Below are 23,899 nucleotides of genomic sequence, written 5' to 3' on the forward strand. Positions count from 1 at the left end.
GCTGGTTGTGGCCACGCAGTGAAAATCATTATACACAGATTTCCCCTCAGGAGGAGGAGACCAAACACGGAGCTGAAGAGAGGGAATACTGGAGTTATGTTTGTCTGATTGACAGACACACAACTAGCAAACAAAAAGCTAATGCTGCTCTGTAACAGCTGGATGTGGAATTAACCAAATGTTTTTTAACAAGCTTAAAATATAGTCTTAAAAGGTCTTTACAACCTATTTCTGCTGAAAATAAATGTCCAGAAAAATACGTCATTAAAGGTTTATGTTGACAAACTGATCTAACTGGAGAGTTATTGATGAAATGATTTCACAGTGTAGAGGAGTTCAGAATGAAGAAACGGAAAGTTGGTTTTAGTGCAACTCAACTGCAGCTCGGTGCATCGCCACAACTGAACTGAATTTAGATCATTTCAGACCACTTACGACTCTTCTAGGACCTGCACACACCCTGTATTTACTCTACACACACACACACACACACACACACACACACACACACAGTGAACCTAACTTCTACCACGTGCATCTTCTCGTCTGCAGCCACTACACACACGTGAACAGCTGGAGATGAAAGTGGAGTGTGGTGACGCTCGTCTTTGATCATCAGTCTCTACTGCCACCACACACACACACACACACACACACACAGCAGTAATCTAAAACACCATAACATGTAGTCTGAGGTCAGTGTCAGTTGAGTAGAGAAATAAGAAGAAACTTAGCAGTGAACTACAAATGAAGCTGAGCTTGTCATGTTGACACCCTGAGCTTTCATCAACAGGTGGAGCCAGTGAGTCACAGTCAGAGCAGACATGACACAAAGGTTCCACAGAACAAGACGTTCCCAGTTTCTTCATGCTATAGAGCAGTGCAGGGATGATGTGTTTCTGTAGTCCAGCCCTGAAGTTAGCATCAGCCTGGTCCCTCCACAAAAAGCCAGTGGGATTTTTTCACTGGGTTTTGGATTATTCCAGGAAAAAAAATGTGACCAACTAAAGTTTTTTGGTTTTCATGTTAACGTCCCCGACAACCTCTGTAGTCTCATTTAGACACTCGTTAGCAACCGCCTTTTTTAAGACACGTAAAAGCTTCAAACATCAGGAGTGGGGGATTTACTGACCCATTTTATGTCGGAGAATAAAACCTGAAAATGTCTTGAGCTTATTTCAGAAGTTTAACCAAAAACACACTGACTTTGGGATGAGGGAACAGGAAGTGCTAACATGCTAACTTACTTCTGGGTTCAGGACTCAGTCCTTCACCACTGTATAAGCTGTCTCCTAGCTGTGGCTTCATATTCACTGCACAGACACCAGTGTGGCATCAATCTGAACATTTAACTAAGAATGTGAAGAAGTGAATCCCCCAAAACTGTCCGCTGAAACAGGGCGCCAAAGAAAACAGTGGTTAGACAGACACAGACAAAACCAGAAATAAAGTTAGAGATTAAAAGAATCCCAGACTTTCTTCTTTTTTAAAGAGAAACACAAGGTCAAACCCTTGGTGACACCTGAGTCCAGGTGTGATGTGGCTCCGCGGCCTCCGCCGCCGGTTAATGGGAAAAAACGTGGGACCTACCGCGGCTGTGCATGCCTCCGTCGTCATGGCTACGTGGTGTATCTCTACGGAGGGGCGAGGCCTGTGAGAGGAGGGAGGGGTCGAGACAGGAAGGAGGGGGCGAGCAGGGCAGCGAGGGTGGGGCTACAACCAGGAAGTGGGAGAGGCCAGGAGTGGGGTGCCGTGTAGTGTGTGTGTAGTGGAGGAAGGTGGGGCACCAAGTACAGCAAGGCAAAGATCATTCCACGAAAAACACCCCACCCCCACCCCCGAAAAACACCAACACCACCAGGACAGAGGTCCGTGAAAATGGGTGGCAGGGAATTAACAACAGGGTGATCAATGGGAAGCAGGTATTGACATGAGATACACATGCAGGCAGGTATCAGATTAGATGAGTTTAACATCGAAAGTCATGCAGCAGATCAGTGAGAGGAGAAATGAAAGAGGAAAAAAACGAGTAAAACAGAGGAGGAGACAGTGAAAACAGGGGATACAATGAGACGACAACACAGAACACAAAACAGCACAAAAACAAAATAAAGATTAGTGGCATTTCACAATACAGATCACCTGGACATGCTGTTAGCATTATGTTAGCTTCATTAGCAGTTAGCAACATTTCACAAGATAGCAAACAAATGCTGGATGGCTGCTAGCTCTAAAAAAATAAAAAAATAAAAAGCATGGAACTGAAGTTTGCTATGATTCTACAAACACAGCGGACAAGCAGTGACCAGGAAGCTGCATTTAACACACGACTGTTGGTTCATTTTGACGTTAGCACTGAGCCTTAGGGTTAGGTTATGTCCCACAAGACCTGATCCAGGGCGATCGTACTACACATCACAGTGCTGAAAAACCTCCACACAGAACTGTGACACTTAGAAACAATAGTAAACTATGAACTTAATCTTCCTACCACTGCTCAGGCAGGTGTAAAGAACAAAAACCCGACAACTCAGACAGAGAATGGCAATCTTCATTCAAGTCAATACAAACTACAGCTGGACCAATAAACCAGCCAGGCTGATATTAAGTCATTGTATCATCAGTGGACATGTTGGTCAGGTAGTATTTTTCACTTCTATACAACTGAAATATGATGAGCAGGTTAACACAATCTGTAACAGTTACCACTCTCTCTATTTCTTTTATTATTAGCACCAAAGTGTGTAGGCATGTCCTCAAATGATCAAGTTATTATCAGCTAACTACCAGCTAATTTTCAAGAAATAGTAGGGAAAGTTCTCAGGAAATTAGATGAAAAAAATACAGACTCATAAGATAAAGTGTTACAGTCAGCCGATGAGTCACCGATAATTTTAAGCTGATGTTTACATGGTGAAATGTCTCCTTTCAGTTTGTATCTTGGCCACAAATCTAAGGGATTCAAAAGTTGTAGTACAAACTCTGTAAAATCAAAATCATGTTCGCCGTTGTCTTCTTTTTACATCTTCAGGTACCGGTGGCAGAACTGCTGCTGCAATGCTTTGTATAACCTTTACTGGGAGAGACCTTTCTCTTTGACAGTAAATCACGTTTTACGTTTCTTTACACCAGCCTTTGAACACAGTTTGTGGTTTATTTTTTGATTTTTCCTTCACTCCAATGCACATCCAATTATTCAAGATGCTTTAACAGTCATCAATGAGTTCCTCCTGCTTACATAAGGACCTCTGATGACACTAATGTGTTAACCAGTAGCTCTTGTAGTCAAGGTACCCGACCCCACCCTCTAAGCCTACATCTGGCTCACCTGAACGGGGCTTCAGTCCAAACGGAGGGCTGGAGAAAGGATGGGTGTCCGCTGGCTGGAGATCTGTCGTCTCGCTGTGGCAACAGAAACATGGAAACAACACGGTAAGAAGACAGTTTCATTAATAAACACTGAGAGAATGGGTATTTTCTGTCCTGTGCGTCATATGGGAGCAGTTTGCAAAGACACACAGACTTAACAGATGGCTCCACAGAGATATAAATTACATGGAAACACAGATTTTTACAGGAGTTCAGTGACTTAAAGTTAAGAGCTCTCCACTCTATCCCTCCCTCCTGTCTTTAACCATCATTCAACTTATATAACCAAGACAGTCAGGGAGAGACTGGACTGATCCAGTGTCAGCACTCCTTAAGAGAGAGAGTCCAGAGACTATAGCTCTTGAAGTTGTACAGATTTTTGTCTGATTAAAGTCCGTTTAAAATGATTCTGCAGGGAAATCCTCTCATGTCTTCCACCGTTCACTTCCACCTGGCATTAACATCTGATCTGTATCTGGGTTTTTACCCTGGATCTGGAAAGCCAAACAGTGGTGGTCCTGCATTACCAGTATCATCAGACATCATCTCATTGGGATTCAGCGTCTTGCTAAAGGACGTTTCAGCAGAGCGAGGTCGTCATGTCATTCAAACCAGACTAACAGTGACTCTAAACAGCTGTTTGTCTTCACTGAGGTTGTTAAATCTCAGTCATTTGGGACTAGAGGTCATCTGGTTCAGATCCTGGACAGAGTGTGTCTGTGTCTCTACATTTGTGTGCATCTATAAGTTGTTGTTTTTTTTCCTCCTGAGTGTCTGATAAACAGTTTGTCTGTGCTTTCATGCCTTTGCTTCAGAGCATTGTTAAACAAATCTGGGGGAAATATTCTCCAAACAAAGCACTCTTGTTCTCCACGTTTCTGAACCTACACACTCTTCACTCTGTTTGTTTCTGTCAAGCACTCAAGAGTCCAGTCTGAGGGCGATGAGCTGTAATGTTCACTGACAGCGCAAGGCCTAATTTGCTTTTTAAGTTTGGAGCTCGAGTGATTAGCCTAGCTTAGCATAAAGACTGGAAATGGGGGGAAACAGCTAGCTTGGCTCTGTTCAATAATAAACCTTTGCCTACCACCACCTGCAAAGCTCAACAACTAACACAAACAATAACTGACCCTTCGCTAAGTCCTGCCTCTCGAACTCAGACTGGTCAATCATAGCGTAGCATCACCAAACCCCTGGCCAGGGTCGGACAACTACAGGGCTATAATCCTTTGACTCATGCAATCGCATTATATTCGGGCTAGTTTTGTAGATTTTGAGCTCATCATGGTTCAATGTTACTTCTTGCTCGATTGCCAGGTGATCAACTGCCACTTTTACATCGTGATCTGTAGCTTTAGCTTCTATCTTTATCTTTTGTTTATGTGTTTTTGCTGCTGAGGCAGTTTGGCATCCTGGATATATCCCTCAGACTCTTCTCCTGCTTCCTTCTGAAACGACTTTCTCTTTTTCCAAAAATACCATTTCTTCAGGGGAGGGCAGTTAGCGACAGTCGGGGCACCGTAATATCTCAGACAGCTCGCCGGACTAACAACAGCTAACAAAAAAGGGGCAGGGCTTAGAGAATGGTCAATTTTCATGATCAATTAACTGGCTGAAAATGCTTTCCATTGCACAATTAATAATTTTGTCTAAAAAAAAAAAAGATAATTAATTGTGAAAAAATGCCTGTTATATATTTCCCACAGGAAGTGACTAAACTGTTTTTTGAGGATCAATTATTTGCCAATTAATTTTCTGTTCATAAATTAATCGTTGTAGCTCTGGTCATTGTTTAAAAAATACAGAAGCAAGAAAAAACCAACAATTTGTGGTTTTAGAGGGAGATATGTGCTGTGACTATTTACAGAAATGCTAAACTATTCCTTTAACAGGCGATTAGAATGAACTTACAACTGAAAACACATTCATTTCTAGGACGTGATTTGTGGTTCTAATACAAAATACAAGACACAATAAAATACAAAGCAACAAAAATTTCCAAGTACCATGAACTCAATAGTAAAAACAAATCATACAACTCAAGTTATAGTCCGACGGAGCTGGTTGTTTATGACACAAACGAGACACAGAGACCCAAACAGACTGACATCACATATCAGCCAATTCTGCAGATGAACTCTTAACAACATGCAAGACAGGAAACTGCCAATTCACCAGCCACTAGTTTATCAAAATTGACTTTATTCAAACAAATTACTCATCTCTCAAGAACCTCTGAGATACTGGTGAAAGATTTGGACTGATGAACGGCAACGACGAGACATTTTCCCACTCTGTTCACATGTGTCAGCCACAGCCAGATGAGATGCGACACATGTGAAAGCTCCGTGTGGTTGACTTCGCCAAATCACAGCAAACAGACACACAAGTCTGACGGACAAGACTGTCGGTTTAGTGGGAGACACGACTGAGGACAGTTGAGGGCATTCACTCTGAGGGGCGAGGACAGAGCCTGCATCCGGTGGCTTGGTGCTACAGTATGTTTACCTTGATTGACATATGCCATTCATACTCCCGGCATGCAAGCTGGGCCTCAAACCTGGCCTTCTCTAGAATCATCTGTCTCTTCTTCTGGAACTCATATCCACCTTCCTCCATGTGCTGCTACAGAACGCATCAAACGTTTAGGCCTTAAATATACTTAAATAACTTCTATTACTTACACACTTACAGGCTTTAAATTATATTTCCAAGGACAAAGACACAAAATATTAGGCTTAGTTGGACTCTATCACGCAGGTATACTCATCAAGGACCATGTGTCTAAGTGTAATACAGCTAACAGATTTAAAATGCCCCCCACTGGTAGTATAAGAGAAATGACTGCAGATGCTGTTTTGTATGTTGAGTAAATGTTTATTTGCTGATCGTCTGTTACCATTTCTAGGTCATCAGAGAAATTGTTCAAATTGAATCACGTTTTTCAACAATTTCTAGACCTAATAACTTTTGTGGTTAAAGCAACAAAATATAACTTTTGTAATTAATTCTGTTGTAGCTCTGAGTCCGAGTGGTTCAATGGTTTTCATGTACAGAAAACAAACTCAATCCAGTCAATCTCTTGACTGGAGCTCAGACTGTGTAGTCCCACTCACTGAACTGAAACACAGCCAAACTGTGTATATTACCCATGATACCCTTCTCCTTCTGGAGCAGGAAGTGCTGTAGCTGTGACAAACACACCAAACTCTGCTTCTAACTCTTGATATTTCCGTCATTTTCCAAAATAAGTTTAAGAACCACTGTTACAGGGTCTCAAAATTGGTATTGTTCTGTCATTTCTGATTTACCTCCTTACTATTATTAACACTCTTTGCTGATCTAGAAACTGAGCACCAACACTTAACACCAAAGTCACTGAAAGTCTGTCCAGATAAAAAGCATCAGTTGTGACTGTCCCATTACAATTAAGTATTAACCTTTTTCATGTATGCTGATGACACCCTGTTATTCTGTGCTGTGTATTCATTCAAAATAAGATACATTTTTAAGTTCTACACACTGTACCTTTGGTGTGGTGGCACCATCATCACTGTCCTGCCCACTGAGGAGGAAGAGAGAAATAAATGAGGAAAAAGAAGATATATAATCAATTACTCTTCAATCATTACTCTACATGCAGAAATCTGTAAAGATGTAAAGAGTTCCCTCTCAAAGGAGACCAGGGTTAAGACTGTAATCAAAAGTGCTGAAGAACAGTAACCTTTTTATTTTGGGTACATTATTTTAGAGGTGCATGCAAAAATGAGAGTGAAAAAAAACTGCTCCCTGTTTATTTTTTTCTGATGCAGGCAACAACAACAACTTAATCAGAAATAAATAATACCACGACCATGGAAAAACTCATTTGCACGTCGTACAGCATAGAAACAGTCTTACTTGAGTGACTCCTCCACTGTGACCATCTCCACCGGGTAAAGCTGGACTCCAGACAGATCGTCCTGATCCGCGGTCACTCTGACAAACAAAAGAAGTTGAAAAAATGATTAAATCAACCGTTCTGTTCAACACTCTGTGCTTAACAGTCTGTTAAGCAGAAGGATAACTTATTTTCCCATATCTTTGGGTGAAATCGGCTGATAGGCACACTGTTGAGCCACCGCCAACAGCTGCTGAAATGTAATCCAATGGGCATACGCCTTGTTAAGAGTTTCTTAACACTGAAGAGGCGGATGTCTAAACCTTGGTTTCATTATTAAATTAAAGTACAAACAAAGGTGCAGTTTTGATGTCTTATTGGCACATTGTTGATAACACCAAGCTGGAACTGAACTTCTCACCTGCTGGGGTCCTGCAGCAGCTCCACAGCCTCCTTCAGCTGGTTGATCATGTCAATGTGGAGCTCTGTGCCCCCTGTGACCTTTGACCTGCGAACACACAGACACAAGTAATTAAATAAACTACAATCATCAAGCAACAACGTTTGTTTAAAATGAATCAGTGAACTTACGTTTGCTCTGTTTGCCAGTGTGAGTCTTCTTCTATCCTGAGGGGTTCGTCAAAGTCTGCTGCTGTCCGACCCTGCACACACACACACACACATATCAGCACCAGCTGCAGCTGTCACATGATCCACTCGCTCAGCCATTGGCCAAAATTCAGAGACATTACCACTGTCCCCTCATCAACAAACACAACAATAAGGACAGTGTACTGAAGTCTGTCTCTCCTTTATCTATTCCTTCCTCATGTTTCTCAAAGACGCTCAGATCGACAGATAGCTGTGACCCCACTGTCTTTTATCAGTTTTCTTTGAGGTCCAGTCCATATTTTTGTTTGTCTCTGGCAGGTTGGAAACACACCAGCAGTTTATCCAGTTCTCTAAAGGTCAAACTGAAAGTGACGCTCCTGAAAAGTCTGTAACAAGCTGTGTGCACAGAACTACAGACTGAGCTTCAACAGATGATAGTTGAAGCTCAGTCTGTAAACTGTGATGGAGTTTGGGTGATAATTTTCCTGTTCACTTTTGTTCCTGATGAGTTTGTCTAACCTGGAGGTTTGTTTCCAATCTGCCTGTTTCTCGACCCACCAGATTTACATTTCCCAGATCTTACACTGCACCTGATTCCAAAGAGTTCTGTCCCTATCAATCATTTACACCCACAAGCGTGCGAAAATAATGGTGCGGTCCATTTAAATCTGAAGTCAGGAGTCGGAACGTGTTTCAGTTAAGAAAAACATGAAAGAAAAACATGCACTTGCAGGAAGGTCTTTGCTGTTGTTGCTCTCTCAGAGTATCAAAACAAATCTGCTCCATCTGAAGAACACCTCAGCTGGTAACGTTAGATTTCAACGCAAACACTTTACAAAGTTCTTAAGAAGCCGTCCAAATTTAACTGTTTGAAAGAAACATGTAACATTAAGCTAAGCTAGTTAGCTGTTGTCACTAATACCAGTTGATAACAAAGCTCTATGCGGTATTTTGCACATACAAACAGCGTAGCAACATGTCCACAGATAAAACTGAACAGTGTCTGACTGACTTCATGTGAAACTAACTAACTAACTAAGACTGAACTCCATCTTCAATTCTTATGTCAGGGTTGGTGGGGTTGCTCCAAGTTGGACATCTGACCTCAGAGAGCGTGATCATGGTCCTAGTCAAAAGAAAGCAGCCCTGTCTTTCTGCAGGAAATGGGACATGACCAGCGATCTCCTGTGAGGCGTTAGATTGTCCCATTTGTGGCTGTTAAATAACTAAAACAGCTCTACTGACTGAATCCACATCAACAGGCTCCTCATCTCTTTGTGTTGTCCTCTCGTTTTGTGTTTAGCCCTTATTTGGTCACAGCTGAGTCTCCACAGTGACACACAGGGTCAGTGTGATGTAACCGTCTATAACAGGACAGTCTCTCTAACTAACTGCTGGACTTTCATGACAAACCAACTGACAGAAACTTTGAACTCCAGACGTAAATTAAACTCACATTAACACAAAGTGACAGTTCAGGCTGTAGGCTCCATTAAAACAAACCAAAGACTTTAGGAGCTGCGTAAAGCTGGAATAAAATAAAGCCGTTTTACATAACCTCGCTCTGAGCGCGGCATTATTCATGAAGTGACCCATTTACTGCATCAATCTTTAACAATAAACTGACTCAAGCACTCAGACAACATGAAGTCTTGCCTTGATGTAGTTGACGAAGCGAGTGCTGAGAGCAGAGTCTCTGTAGCTGAACTGGTCCTTCAGGGCTTCCGTAGGGCTCTCCTCAATCAGACGGACAGAGTCGGAGTTTGGGTCTGCTGTGAAGAAGGAGAACAGAAGCGTAAGTGTCTCCAACAGACGTGCTGGGAGTCTCAGGCGTGTTCAGCCTATTTTCACCTTGTGTTACTCACACAACCTGGCGGCTGGACTGTTTTTGCATCCACTGTACCGACTGTACAGAAACTCTGCTTCTTCCTATGATTTCCCTCCAGTCTCTCTCTGCTTTCCTCTCCTCTCTGCACCTTTGGGATGCTGAGATACACCCATTTTTTTGTGTCCTGAAGTCGCTCGCTCCGCCCTGGGCAAATTTGAGTCTAATTGTGTCTTTACTTTGACTTTGTATGGCGACTCATCACCTCTAAAATTCACCTCACTTTCTATCTGAACACCAGGGTTTTCTGTAAGTGCTGGCTGTGAGCCGGTTGGCAAGACATCGACACATTTTCATCTGGCTTCTTTCTTACTGTTTCAAGTCACTTTTTATAGCGTTCTAACTGTAACATTAGAGGAGGAGACCTGTGGGAGAACTCAGCTCCCAGTAAAACCCCCCGAACCATCAACACTGAAGGAATCCTAACCTAAAAACAAGCTGAGCTGATGTTAGCAGCAGCCCAGCTAACCGTCCCCAGCCTCTTAAAACAAGCCAACAATCAAAATAAATAAATAAATAAGTGAAGCGCTTCTGTTGCTACCCTACCTACATTAGGAAGAGAGTGTGGGTTAAAATAACCCAGACAGCCCTGCTTCCGCTCAGCTCAGCTCAGCAAATGTGACCCTCCATCAGCTCTGACCTGATTGAGGCTGATTGAAGTCTATTTAAACTGTGTGTCTGGGGAGCTGCTGCTGTTCTTTAATAAGAGTTCAACAGCCCAGATACTCACAGACACACTGCACACACACAACTGACTGGGTGTTACAATAAAGCCTGTTTCACACATGACCCCCCCCCAGTCCATCAAAGGATAACTCTGGTGTCTCTGAACCTGCTGGGCTTTATTTTCCTGTGTTCCTGTGTAAATGAAGAAGCATTTATTTTAATTTTATCTCTATATCTCTACCAGACTCCACTGACAAAAACAGGGATTTAACCAGGAGCTGCTGGAATCCCACTGCCTCCATCTGTCAGTGTGTCTGTGTTACTGTGTGACTCTCAGTGGTGGAAGAAGTAATCAGATACTTTACTGAAGTAAAAGTACCACACAAGGTAGTGATATAGTGATATACAGTGAAAAATAAGCCGCCTCATCATTCATTAAGTCATGTCTGAATACATTCATGATGGTAATCTTACTGGCTCAGACAGTCACAGCACTTTCTGAGGGGCCTGTAGCTGAAGGTAGAACGTGCACAGAGAGAGATGAAATGTTCTGCCCTCTACTCATCTTTCACACACTAAGAAAAGTTATCAGTTTAAGCCATGAAAGATCACATCAGTCTATAAAAGCTATGTTTCCTTCACAGTGTGACCTCCAGATGAATACAAAATCCAGAGAAACCTTTTACATGCAACGTGCTCCACCTGTCGTCAACGCTCAGATTTAGTAAAACAAGCTGCAGAACTCACTCTCTGACATCGCTGCTAAAACTGATGGAGGCGACGCATGCTGAGAGGAAACAGAAAACACTCTGCCTCCTTATCAGAACATTTTCATTCTCTCTGGTGTCAGATCTCGTTAGTGCTGAAACGATTAGATAATTAGTCAATTACTCAGCCAACGGAAGCTGATCAACAAAAATTATTGACAATCAAATAATAATCTCAGTAATTCATCAAGCAGGAATTCCCATCTGCTGCATCCCTCTGTTTTCTATCACGGTGCAGTGAGGTTAAAGCAGCCCACTACCACCTTAAAAACACCAAGAGTCACTGCTTCTTAAAATCCTGTTACTGGTCTATAAAGCATCTCAGGCCTAAGTCCATCTCTGATCCACACCCTGACCCCTCAGGTGGTCTGGGACAGGTTTACTCAGTGTGAAGGTGGAGCAGCTTTAGTGTCTGAGCTCATCACCTGTGGAACAAGTTTCCTCGACACCTGAGCTTCTGTCAGCTTTTTGAAATCAGGGGCTGCTCCAGTAAATCACACACAGCCTCCCTCTAATCTTAAACTTCTGTTTCTGTTGTCTTTAATGTAACCTGAATGTCTTACTGTGTCACTGTAAAACACTCTCAGCTGCCTCGTGTCTGTAAATAAACCTGCTCTGCCTTGTTTGTGGAATTTAAAATAAAAAAAATGATGACACACACACAGTCACACACACAATGTATAACCTGTACATTACTGTATATACAGCCCAGTCCAGACACAACATCCTGTCCACTCACAGCTCTTTGTGTGTGTGTGTGTGTGTGTGTGTGTTACCTGTCAGGGAGCTGATGTGTTCACTGGAGTCGTCTTTGCTGATTCCCTCCTCCTCTGTGATGTGGCTCATCGGCACATTGAGACTCAGACTGTCTTCATCTGACGGCTGCAAGAACAGAAGAAGAAAAAGGAGGAAATAATTCGCCTTTTAGGCTGAAAAATGATTTTTTAAAATGTATTAATTAGATTAACTAACATCAGTATCAGCCTGAGAACTTCATGATCAGTTGAGTTTTTGATGAGGTTTGATAACTGACGTAATAAAAAGAAACAAGTGAATTATTTCTCTGTAAATAAACTGTTAATAATGTTAGAATAGTTTTCTTCATAATAAAATTAAAAGTAAATGACTGAAACATAATCTCACACAGTACAGAAGTCCATAGACAAATTAAAGAATTTAAGAGACAAGTCAGTTTGCAGTAACAGTGTGACGGTAGATACCATCTTTAATGTTCCTGCTCTGTGTAGAAATAGTCACGTCCTACATATAAACACACACACACATATGAACACACACACGTATGAACACACACACACACATGTTTAAACGTGACACATGTAAAAGGAAAATGAACGTTGAGGTGCTGGGGATCTGACTGGAAAACAAGTAGAAGATTTAACACAGACAGAAATACACACAGCATCCAGAGACAATAATACACAAGCACAAAGACACACAGTCACACACACACACACACACACAGTCACACACACACACACACACACACACACACAGTCTCAGTACCTCAGTGGCAGACAGTCTCTTGTCTCCGTTGTCGCTGCCGACTCCTGAGTCGCTGTCCTGCTTCTTCTGCTGCTCCATGTCCTCCACACTGCAGACACACAACACAGGTCACACACCTGACACACACAGGAGGGATGTGTGTGTGTGAGTGAGCTAAAACAGAGAGAGAAAGAGAGAGAGAGAGAGAGAGAGCACAGTCTTCTCTCTCTCTCCCTCTCTCTGTCAGACTGTGTTCACACTGCTGTGTAAAATCTGATTTCCTGCTCAGATCTGATTTGTTTTTTAAATAAATACTCAACATTATTAGTGATGTTTTGTCTTCAGGACATTTCACCTGCAGAGGAATACTTTATTCACAGCCTCTGTGCATCTGCCTATACTCCTGTAACAGCTACATGAGCTTCATGACTTCATCTTCTGTGATCACTTTCCCACAGCCAAAGAAATTAAAAGCATTTATTCCAGTTAAAGCAACTAAAGTGTTATGATGCGTGCCTGACAACATTATGGATAGGATTCCTACAGAGACAGAGCTTTTAGCTTAACCAGAAACATCTCCATATATCAGTACCAGACTCCATTGAGAAAAACAGGGATTTCACTGAGCAGAACACAGGAGCTGCTGGAATACCACTGCCTCCATCTGTTAGTGTGTCTGTGTTACTGTGTGGTACTTTTACTTCAGTAAAGTATCTGATTACTTCTTCCACCACTGAGAGTCACACAGTAACACAGACACACTAACAGATGGAGGCAGTGGTATTCCAGCAGCTCCTGGTTAAATCCCTGTTTTTATCAATGGAGTCTGGTAGAGACAAAACATTCGGTCAACTTTAAGCTGCAGTGTGAACGCAGCACTACGGCAGTCTCTAAGCAACTGAGCAATAATATGAGCTATAATTGCTTGCGCACACATACACTAATAAGTGCACACGTGCACGCGCACACGCGCACACACACACACACACACACACACACACACACACACACACACACCATTTTCTAGGCTAGGACTAAACCTCCTGTGAACAATATTCCCGTTCCTCTCCTCTACTGGATCATTGATCTGCAGTCAGTGAGGGTTCATCAGTCCCTGACCTCTGACCTCTGATTAAAAACACAAAGCTTACTGTACACTGATCCTCATCGTGCTCATGCCAAATAACACGAACGTAATGAGGTGCAAAGCTCTGACAGTAAGTGTGATGAGATAACCTGTAACTCAGAGCCCGGTGGTGTTTTATTTTGGCGGGGCACCTGCAGAGAAACACTCTTCCTTCATCCCAGCTGAAGGTAAACTAAGCTTCACTGTGTTCCTGGTTTTTCTTTCAAGGTCTTTGTTTTAATGGAGTTTTAAAAATAGCATCAATCTGCTCCCAGCTTCCTGTGGAGTGAGAGGAGAGGAGGAACAACTCCACCTCACCCCGCTGGTATTATTAATCTTTCAACGTTTAGGGAGAGGTTTTGTTAAATAAAACACTCACTTGGAACCACATGTTCAAACACTCCTACTGAAGGTAACAGAAAAAAGAAACAAAAAGTAAGGAAGGAGAGAAATGAACAGATGGATTAAGAAACAAGAGAAAGTCAGAAAGTTAAGAGAGAAGAAGATAGAGCAATAAACAGGAAAAAAGAAAGGAAGACTAGGAAGGAAAAAAAACAAAGAGAATGTGTGAGTGGAGGATGAGCGTTTGCTCTCCAGGAGAATAGGAACCATTTCTCCTGCCCACGTGCTGGGAGTGTTTTATGTGGGCGGACATGACAGAGTTCAGCATCCTGTGAGAGCTCAGGCTCAGTTTCAACTGAATGATGGAGAGTCTAAAGCAGCAGACTCTTCTTCTCTTGTTTATTTCTGTCTTTCTTCGCACCTCCCCCTTCTTTTCTCACCTCTATTTTTGACAGTGTGGCTTTGTTCTTTTCTTTCAGTTCTACTTCCTTCATTCGTTCCTTCACCTCCTCAGCGCTTCCTTGTCTAGCAGCTCTGAGGATGGGAGCATGGCCGATGATCCCCTCACTCCTCCTCCAGCGCCACCATGAGGTCAACATTATATTACACTAAGAATGGCTTCACTGTGGGACCACAGGTCAGAGCTTTGACCTCCTCAGACGTTCGTCTGTTCAGCCTGACCAGGTGAAATCAACCAGCCACAGCCTGAGTACTATCATAACAGAAAATATCATAACAGAAAGAGTCTGAGTGGCTGTTACAAACAAGTTCAATCATCCAGACCTGGAAGAAGAACCCTGATTATTTCAAGATATATTATCAGTCATAGATCTGTTGATCTGATAATTGGTGTCAGGTCACATGACCTCCTCTAAAATCTGGACAATGCTCCCACCTTTGAGAACGTACAGCAGGGTGTGTGAACCAATCAGGACTGAAACATTTTACTGCTCCATGTCCACATTCAGCCAAGTGCAGGAGGTGATCTCGCTCCACGTGCTTTATTAACAATACCCTGAAATCTGAGCCGGATCCAAAGCTGTTAGAATGTTTCTTCTACAAACGTTACTGTGGCACTAAATTAAGTTTCACACCACTACGTTTTCTGACACGTGATTAATACACGTACGTTCTGTTATTATGACCCTCGGCCCGACCCGTAGTTTGGGAAATCAGGAGGTAATGCAGCAGCAGTAAAGTTCAATCAATCAATCAGTTCTTTGTGCAGTAGCTTTGAGGTTATTCTGGAGAATATTCAGGACAGTATTTGTTGTTTTGGTAATAAAGTGATTAACTTGATTAAATTAGATGAAAAACTAACCTTTAAGGTGCATTTAGAACAGAGAATTTGTGACTAATCGTGAGTTAACTCTGGAGAATCAAATACTGACTGACAGCCCTGGTATGAACATATGAAATGATTCCTTTTTGAGTCTCTGAGTGTAAATCTAAAATATTTTCTTTCTGAGGTGAGGGTTAATGTTTTTATTGATTTCTAACGTTGTACAGCAGCGTGTGCAGATCTTACACACTTTAATAAAAATGTATGAATATCGGAAATTTCCTCTCTTCGGTTGTCAGGTCTTAGATTAACTCTTACTTGTTCCATCTTAGGTTCCCTCCTTTGTTTTCCCTTTCTTTGCTCTCCTCTCGTTGCTTCACTCGTTTCAGTGTTTGTGCATTCCTTCCATCCTTCTCCCATTTCTACAATCGCTCCAACAATTGCTCCTTTGTTCCTACATTTAAGCTCCTACATTTTTCTCTGTAGCTGCTTCTCTCCATCCTTACTTTGATCGTTCTGCTGGATCCTTCACTCCTGCTCATTTGTTCCTCGTTTCGTTCCTTTATTCACTCCTCATTCCTTCCATCCGTTCATGTCTTCTTTCATCCATTGATCATAAATAACATCTCACACGCTGACGACTGGATGTTGGCCTGACTCGTCAGTGAACTCCTCTGATAGCAGACAGACTGTCAGTGTGGCCCAGCGGGGAGCCAGAGGACGGATCAGTTTCAGCTGACTAATGGAGGATTTGGCTCCAGACTGAGAAACTGAGGAAGCTTAGATCTCAGACAGCCATGCTGGTCCAGCAGAGACAGTTTTCTATCCCCCCACAGACACACTTAATGTCGTTAAAACTAAACAAAATAAACGGCTTTGAGGTGATGTAACATGCCTCTGGCAGCCATGTTGACGGTCCTCAGCTAAGAAGAACTGAGAGCAGATATAAGACGATAACCTGGGCGTCCCAAAAGTTTGGAGCAAGTACAGTTAACTTCTGATTATTTTCCTTCTTGAAAATCTTCAGAGGCTACAGCTTTCTCAAAGATAGCTCTGGTATTTTTGAACCTGGACCTTATTTTCCCATGTTTCTGAGTTTAAAATATCTCTGAACATCCTTTTAGTTTAACCAGAAACATCTCTGTATATCAGTACCAGACTCCACTGACAAAAACAGGGATTTTACTGAGCAGAACATGGGAACTCTTGGGATACCTCTGCCTTGATCTGTTAGTGTGTCTGTGTTACTGTGTGACTCTCAGTGGTGGAAGAAGTAATCAGATACTTTACTGAAGTAAAAGTACCACACAGTAACACAGACACACTAACAGATGGAGGCAGTGGTATTCCAGCAGCTCCTGGTTAAATTGCTGTTTTTGTCAGTGGAGTCTGGTAGTGATATATAGAGATGTTTCTGGTTAAACTAAAAGGATCAGAATCTGAGGGTGAACTGGTTTAAAGTGCTGAATCATTAAGAGCTCACACAACAGAATATGAAGCTCTGTTATTGGATATTTCCTCCTGATATGCACCTTGGGAGTTGCAGTTAAAATCTGCTTCAGACTGATAGCACACAGCCAGACGCCTGAAACTCTACGTCAGGAAGGTCCAAGCTTCTTAGACGCCTTCAGTGAAATAAAGATGTTTTGGTTTTGAGACATTTCGATCACCAACAGTGTGTGAAAATGACTAACGAGTCCTTTTAGTGTGTGTTTACTCTGCAGCTGCAGCACTTCTCTGTCTGCACTGCTCAAGGACGGCGGTTTGGAAAATTAAAACTCTGCTTTTTTCCTTTGCCAGAGAGCTCGAAGAACGACGGGGCAATTAGTCTGTTATGTGCCACAACTGTTCCCATTAAGTAACAGTGATCAAACTGATCGCTGTGATAATAGAGTAGAAGCAGATGGAGGAGGTAACCACTGCAGCACTAATGCAGAAAACACTTTCTTCTCATTGGGTGACACTGACCTGCCGGTGGTGGGCCGTGATAGGCTGAGTCGCTCCATGACGGGCAGGTAGAGCGAGTCGGGCATTTTCTCACTGCGACACGCCTCGATGCTCAGATACTTGAATATGTGCACTTTGCCCTTTATGCAGATCTGCAGAGGAAGAGAAAGAATGAATTAAGACAAACTGTTTTCTATTCCTCTTCCACCTCAGCCTGGATTCACACAGACTTTCAGCCTCTGAGACAACAGGTTATCAAATGATTCCTATCACTGGACCTCCGTAAATCAGGACTGCATGAGGAGGTTAAAATGAATATCAACAGAGAGCTGCAGGACTGATCCTAAAACCAGGAAGTCAGTTAGCATGTTAGCATGTTAGCACTTCCTGTTCCCTCGTCCCAGAGTCAGTGTGTTTCTGGTTAAATGTCTGAAATAAGGTCTGTGGTTTTAACACAAGCTCAAGACATTTTCAGGTTTGATTCTCCGACATAAAATGGGTCAGTAAATCCCCCACTCCTGATGTTTGAAGCTTTTACGTGTCTTAAAAAAGGCGGTTGCTAACGAGTGTCTAAATGAGACTACAGAGGTTGTCGGGGACGTTAACATGAAAACCCATCTACTCACCAGTCCACCTTTACAGCCTCGTTGTGTTTCTACTCACGCTCTTTCAAACTCTCACTAACTTTCTAAGAAGAAAGGCTTTTGTAGAAGAGCTCAGAGCTAAATGAAATGACCAGTTGGAAGCTTAGTGGTGGAGACGTTGACGTCATGTGACCGTGGTGTAGTTGGTTTATAGCCTAACATTAGCTTCCTTACTTCTGGAGACTTTAGGCTTCAAACATCAGAACAGTGGTGTTCATCTGATACAGTTCGACAGAACGGTGATAAGGAACCATAGAGCACAGTAAGATTATACCTGTGCCTAGCTGAACTAATGCTCTCAGCAACAAGAACGGGCTCTGACGCCATTACTTTGTATTTCAACTTCCTGTCCGGTGGCAATGTGTTGTGTCTGCTCCTTGTGACATTTTTCCAACTATCTGAGCAGTTTTATAATCAAACTCAGACTCTACAGCAGACTGACAAGCTGCTCTGGGATCAGCTGGTTACTGTTATAATGGTCACAGTGACTGAAAGTGTTGTGCACTTGTGTTTAATCATGTGTTCATAACATCATAATATCATAACAGAAAGAGTCTGAGTGGCTGTTACAAACAAGTTCAATCATCCAGACCTGGAAGAAGAACCCTGATTATTTCAAGATATATTATCAGTCATAGATCTGTTGATCTGATAATTGGTGTCAGGTCACATGACCTCCTCTAAAATCTGGACAATGCTCCCACCTTTGAGAAACGTACAGCAGGGTGTGTGAACCAATCAGGACTGAAACATTTTGGTACAGCCAGCAACAGAAGCTGGACGTTACAGAGACAGAAACAGGAATGGAATAGATGAAGAGAGCAGCGTAAGGTCGATACTGTGTGTGTGTGTGTGTGCATTACCTGTGCAGGTGGACTCTGCAGTGGGTTGTTTTCTAACTGGAGCGACTGGAGCTGTTTCATCTTCCTGAAACATACCGGGATGGTGGACACCTTGTTACAGGAGAAATCAAACTTCACCAGAGGAAGGTCGGCCAGGTCTGCAGGAAGACGTGCACACGCGCACACACACACACACACACACACACAGACACACACACACAAACATCAGCTTTAGTTATCTCTGAGGTTGTAGACGAGATTAGACTCGGCCTTTCTGACAAACGGTATGGGCCTGAATATATGATTGTAGATACTTTACGTAATGAATCCACAGCAGGCTGTTTGTAGTCTTAATGTTGCCAGACTGGTGAGTTTCTCCTCTGAGTCTTTCAGAGTAGGTCAGCACTAAACGTTTTTATGAAGCCTCATTTAACCTGCATGAGTTTCCCGTGGCTCATTTAACATGTTTCTCTGCCAAAAAGGAAATAAATTCCTGACATCTAAAGAGTTGTCTGATGTCTTAACTGCAGAGACACACAGGGGACTGAATCATCTGTCCACCGTCCACTGTCACCGACCGTCATACTGACGAGCTCCGAGTCTGAAAATGCTGCTGTGGAAAATCATGCGTGAACCAGCTGCAGAAATGTGTCGAATGTTTCACTTTACAAGAAAACGAGCTCCATCTTCTTGGATTAATGACAGCTCAGGAAACATTCCCAACAGGTGTTAGAGAAGAGCAGTCAATTCAGTAAGAATGACTTTTGGGTTGCCAGGTTGTGGAAAATCCTCCTCCAGTGTAACACCTGCAGCCTTTTTCCAGAGGGTCAGTGGTTGGACAGTCCATTGGAGAGGTCTCCCTGATGAATTAAAGAGTGAGAAGAAGCGTCTGCAGGAGGATGATTTTGCACAACCTGGCAACGCAACAGCTGCTCTTATTAACGACTTGTAACCAATCTATAAGGGATTAATCAGCCATTAATATATCCATTTCTCCTTTAAATGTCTAGAAGAGTTAAAATACTGCTGCCGAATTTTTACACACCAACAAACATTCACGTGGCTGAAACCGCCGACATGTTTCCCATCACACAGAACAATGCAGCTGTTGTTGTTATTTTCAGAGGAGGTTTGTAATTGTTAGCAGCCGAGTGATTCAGCGTTTCTGTTCATGTGAACTTCATTCCTCATTAGAACTAAAATACCTGGAAATAAAAGCCGTTTATAATTGTGCTCAGCTGCAGACGCTGAGCTTTGACTTCATAAAAAACAGACTGTTTAATGTTATAGTCGATGCAGAGGCCTGTAGACATGCATGTCGATGACCAAGTTATATATCAAATAGATTAGTCAAGTGAGTAAATGAGGATTAAATCACCTATTTTCATTGACATAGCTTAAGCATAAAATGTGAAAACATAGATGTACTGCTGTGACATTAACCACTTTTTTTAAAATCCATGAAACAGACATCTGAATTTCCACTGCATCTTCACAGGTGAGCTCAGGCTGCAGGCAGGTATAACCAAAAAGCCCAACATGGACAGTATTTCATCAACTACTTCAACGTTTTGAAAAACACGTCAGATGAGACGACTGATGCTTCATATTTAACGCACAGACGTGCGTTAAATATGAAGCTTAAGCCAGCAGCCAGTTAGCTTAGCTTAGCATAGTAATTGGAAACAGCTAGCCTGGCTGTGTCCACAGGTAAACAAACCCACCTACCAACACCTGGAAAACTTACTAATTAGCACATTATATGTGTCTTGGAAGTTACAAAGGAGCAGACGTCACTTCTGACTGGGAACTTATGATGGCCACGGTCACGCATTTTATAAATGAAACAACTGAAAAAATAACAGAGTGGTGCAGGAAGTAAGTTAGCATGTTAGCACAGCTAGTTCAGAAACTTTAGTTGGTCACAGTTTATTTTCTGGAATAATCCTAAACCTAATGAGAAATTCCCATTGGCTTTTTGTGGAGGAACCAGGCTGATGCTAACTTCAGGACTGGACTACAGAAACACATCATCCCTGCACCACTCTATCGGCCAATCAACTGATTATAACAAATAATTGCTGGTTATAGATTTCTTGTGTAGTATTCCTTTAATCTGTGTCTGTGTTTGTCCTTCGATGTAAAAAACACACTGTGTAATTCCTGTCTGTTCCAAACACTATAAATAAACCTGACTTTGCTGGATGTGTGTGAGTGTGTGTGCTCATGTGATTCAACATTCAACTCTCAGCTCGTCAGACAAACACTAAGACAAACAGCAGCAGGCTGACGTGTGGGTTTGTGGACAGAAACCATTCAGGCAGTCGTATCCTGCAGACCGCCAATGATGCATCACTGAGGAGCCCATCAATTCTGACCAAGCAATCATTACAGACACTTCCTGACAGACTCTCATGATTAAAACCACTTGTAGGCGGTAACGATGTCGGCCATGATGGAGGGAGGGCCAACACCAGAGAGCATTCCTCTGGTTACGGGACAAAAATATATCCTGGCTTATATTAAATACAAAAACATGACAACTCCTGCTACAAAGTCACTGAGGACAAATCTGAATTTAACCCAAAGAGCTCTGTCAGAAAGTCACAGTAGAATACTAGTCAACATCAGCATGCTAACATGTTTACAACCTTCAGCTTTATTATTATATCAGGCAGAGAGACACAGAGATGCACCAGTCCAAATAAAGACTCTGGACTAGTGTTGGTCCATCATGTGACTGTTCCCCTCAAGATACAAGACATCAGTGTTTTCCAACCCTGTTTTCCATCCAAGAATGTCTTTAAAGACTACTGGCAGATGAAAGAGTGAAAGAGTGAAAGATTTTGGATCGGTGCATTAATTTCCTGGGATCACAAGTGGCTCATGGACTTGGTGGATATAGGTTGGCTAGAATGCCAAAGCATCTCTGTAGATCTGCTTTAAATATGATTGTGATCATCATCACTGCTACTTAAATGTGAACCGAGAAGAAAAACATCAGCAATGATCTCTTCACTTGTGGATCTGATCTGAGTGTAGTCTATTCTGTACTGCAATCTGATGTACATCTGATGATGGTTGACATATTTTGTTCGGGACCAATCAGCCAACTGACTGACTGACTGCACTACTGTGGCTTAAAACATACAAGATGTACCTACTTCCTGTTGTCATCACCTACGTGTGCTTCGTCTCTCTATACTCTGATTGGTTTATAGATGGGCGAGCATCTTAAATCTTCATCCTCTTGTATGTTTCTACATTTTTATGTGGTTTTTCAAGTTGACTTTTGATTTTCTTGTTGCACCATTACATTTAAATATTTTATCTTCTCCTTTCCGTTATTTTTCTTCTTCTTTTGTTTCATGGTTGACGAGTCTCAGCTTCCTGTAATAGGTCTGAAAATCTGAACCAATTCAAAGAAGTGTTTTCTCACTGGAAATGAACCGAACCATGGATCAGTTTGATCTGAACCTTGACCACCTCTTTTCGTCGAACCACATTTTTGTTCTGAGGAACATTTCACTCCTGCTGTTTTGGTTGAGACCAAACTGAAAAGTCCAGAGGTTCTGGATCAAACGAGGCAGGCGTGAAAGCAGCCTGATACTGGTTGTGATGATAGTATGAGAATATATGCAACCTCAGCTCTGACACAAAGGTAAAGTCTACATTTGGAAAACTAACAGTGACAATAATTCTATTAACTGTTTATCCAACGACTTGTTAACTCACTATGGTAAGGTATAAAATAATGTCAATAAGTGAAGGAAGACAGAGAAGCTGCTCTGTATTACTCTTACTCTTTGTTATACTTGTTTTGATCATTGATGTAACCAAAGCATCTTGCTGCCACTGTGATGTTTCTGGCTTTGAGGAACTTTTTTCCAACGGCTCTGCAGATAAAATCATCAGATTTGAGTCTGAATCTCCAACATTAGACTCCCGCCACCCTGAGCTTGGCCGACCTTTAAAAACCACTAAAACAGTCACGGTGGTCTTATCTCAGAGACTCTCTGGTGCTGGAATACAGTCTGCACAAGATCAACAAATATTAAATCAAAAACAACATCCCCTCCCTTTGTTGGGGCTGCCGTCCAGTCTGCCAGCTCCAAGCCTCCCTGTCGCTGTGGCATCGAGCTGTCCGGCCAGATCAAAGCTCATCAATCCATCCAGGAGATACTCATAATAGCAAGGGACAAGCATATGCCACAGTAGGAAAACACAGCCATAAATCCAGACAGACTGGAGGAGTTGAAGCGCAGGGGGGAACGTTGGATGAATCATTCAGGAAACAGTCTGCAGTCGTTCATCATCCTGATTGGACATCAGCGGGCCTGACATCATGTGCTCCAGTCTGTTTATCAAAGACCCTCCGCCATGTTGGAACGGTGACAACAAAGAAACAGTTTCTATGTTTCTGTCTCCGTCACAGACATTAAAAACATCTCAATCCCTTTTAGCTTTTCTATCTGTTTTGAACTGAAATATAATTTCAGCTTTTTACTTCAGTAAAGTATCTGATTACTTCTTCCACCACTGAGAGTCACACAGTAACACAGACACACTAACAGATGGAGGCAGTGGTATTCCAGCAGCTCCTGGTTAAATCCCTGTTTTTGTCAGTAGGAGTCTAATATAGTGATGTTTCTGGTTAAACTAAAAGGATCTTCCTCTTTAATAAAAAGCTCTGTCTCCTATCATAATATGTTGTCAGACACTTGTCAGAGACAAAAACTAGAACTTTAGTGGACGTCCATTGAAGTGGACAATCATTTACACCCAAAAAACAAGGACAAATACATCCCAGGTTCAAAAATACCAGAGTTATCCTTTAAGTTTTATTGGTTGTGTGCTGGTCACACCATTCTCAGCCTCAGACAGACAGATGAGCTCCAGAGGCTTGTGGTTGCAAGTGATCTGTGTGTCACTGCTTTATTTCAGACCTTTGGGAACTGGAGGTCGCTTTTCGGTCACACTGAGGGTTACATATATTTTTGGGGACTGGGATGGGTGTGGCAGTGTATACAGAGG

General features: G+C 42.3%; 1 protein-coding gene across 1 annotated transcript in view; it reads right to left on the minus strand.

The window, feature by feature from the left end:
• lrch1 (leucine-rich repeats and calponin homology (CH) domain containing 1) overlaps positions 1 to 23,899 on the minus strand; it is a 77,031-nt gene that overhangs the window by 12,914 nt on the left and 40,218 nt on the right. The window contains 12 exon segments of the mRNA XM_051075060.1: positions 1,591 to 1,713; positions 3,329 to 3,365; positions 3,367 to 3,402; positions 6,898 to 6,934; positions 7,270 to 7,347; positions 7,671 to 7,757; positions 7,841 to 7,911; positions 9,518 to 9,633; positions 11,956 to 12,061; positions 12,704 to 12,791; positions 17,401 to 17,531; positions 18,887 to 19,023. Coding sequence (XP_050931017.1) covers positions 1,591 to 1,713; positions 3,329 to 3,365; positions 3,367 to 3,402; positions 6,898 to 6,934; positions 7,270 to 7,347; positions 7,671 to 7,757; positions 7,841 to 7,911; positions 9,518 to 9,633; positions 11,956 to 12,061; positions 12,704 to 12,791; positions 17,401 to 17,531; positions 18,887 to 19,023 — 1,047 coding nt within the window.

Source organism: Lates calcarifer, linkage group LG1 (genome assembly GCF_001640805.2).
Source record: "Lates calcarifer isolate ASB-BC8 linkage group LG1, TLL_Latcal_v3, whole genome shotgun sequence".
NCBI classification, from domain to species: domain Eukaryota; kingdom Metazoa; phylum Chordata; class Actinopteri; family Centropomidae; genus Lates; species Lates calcarifer.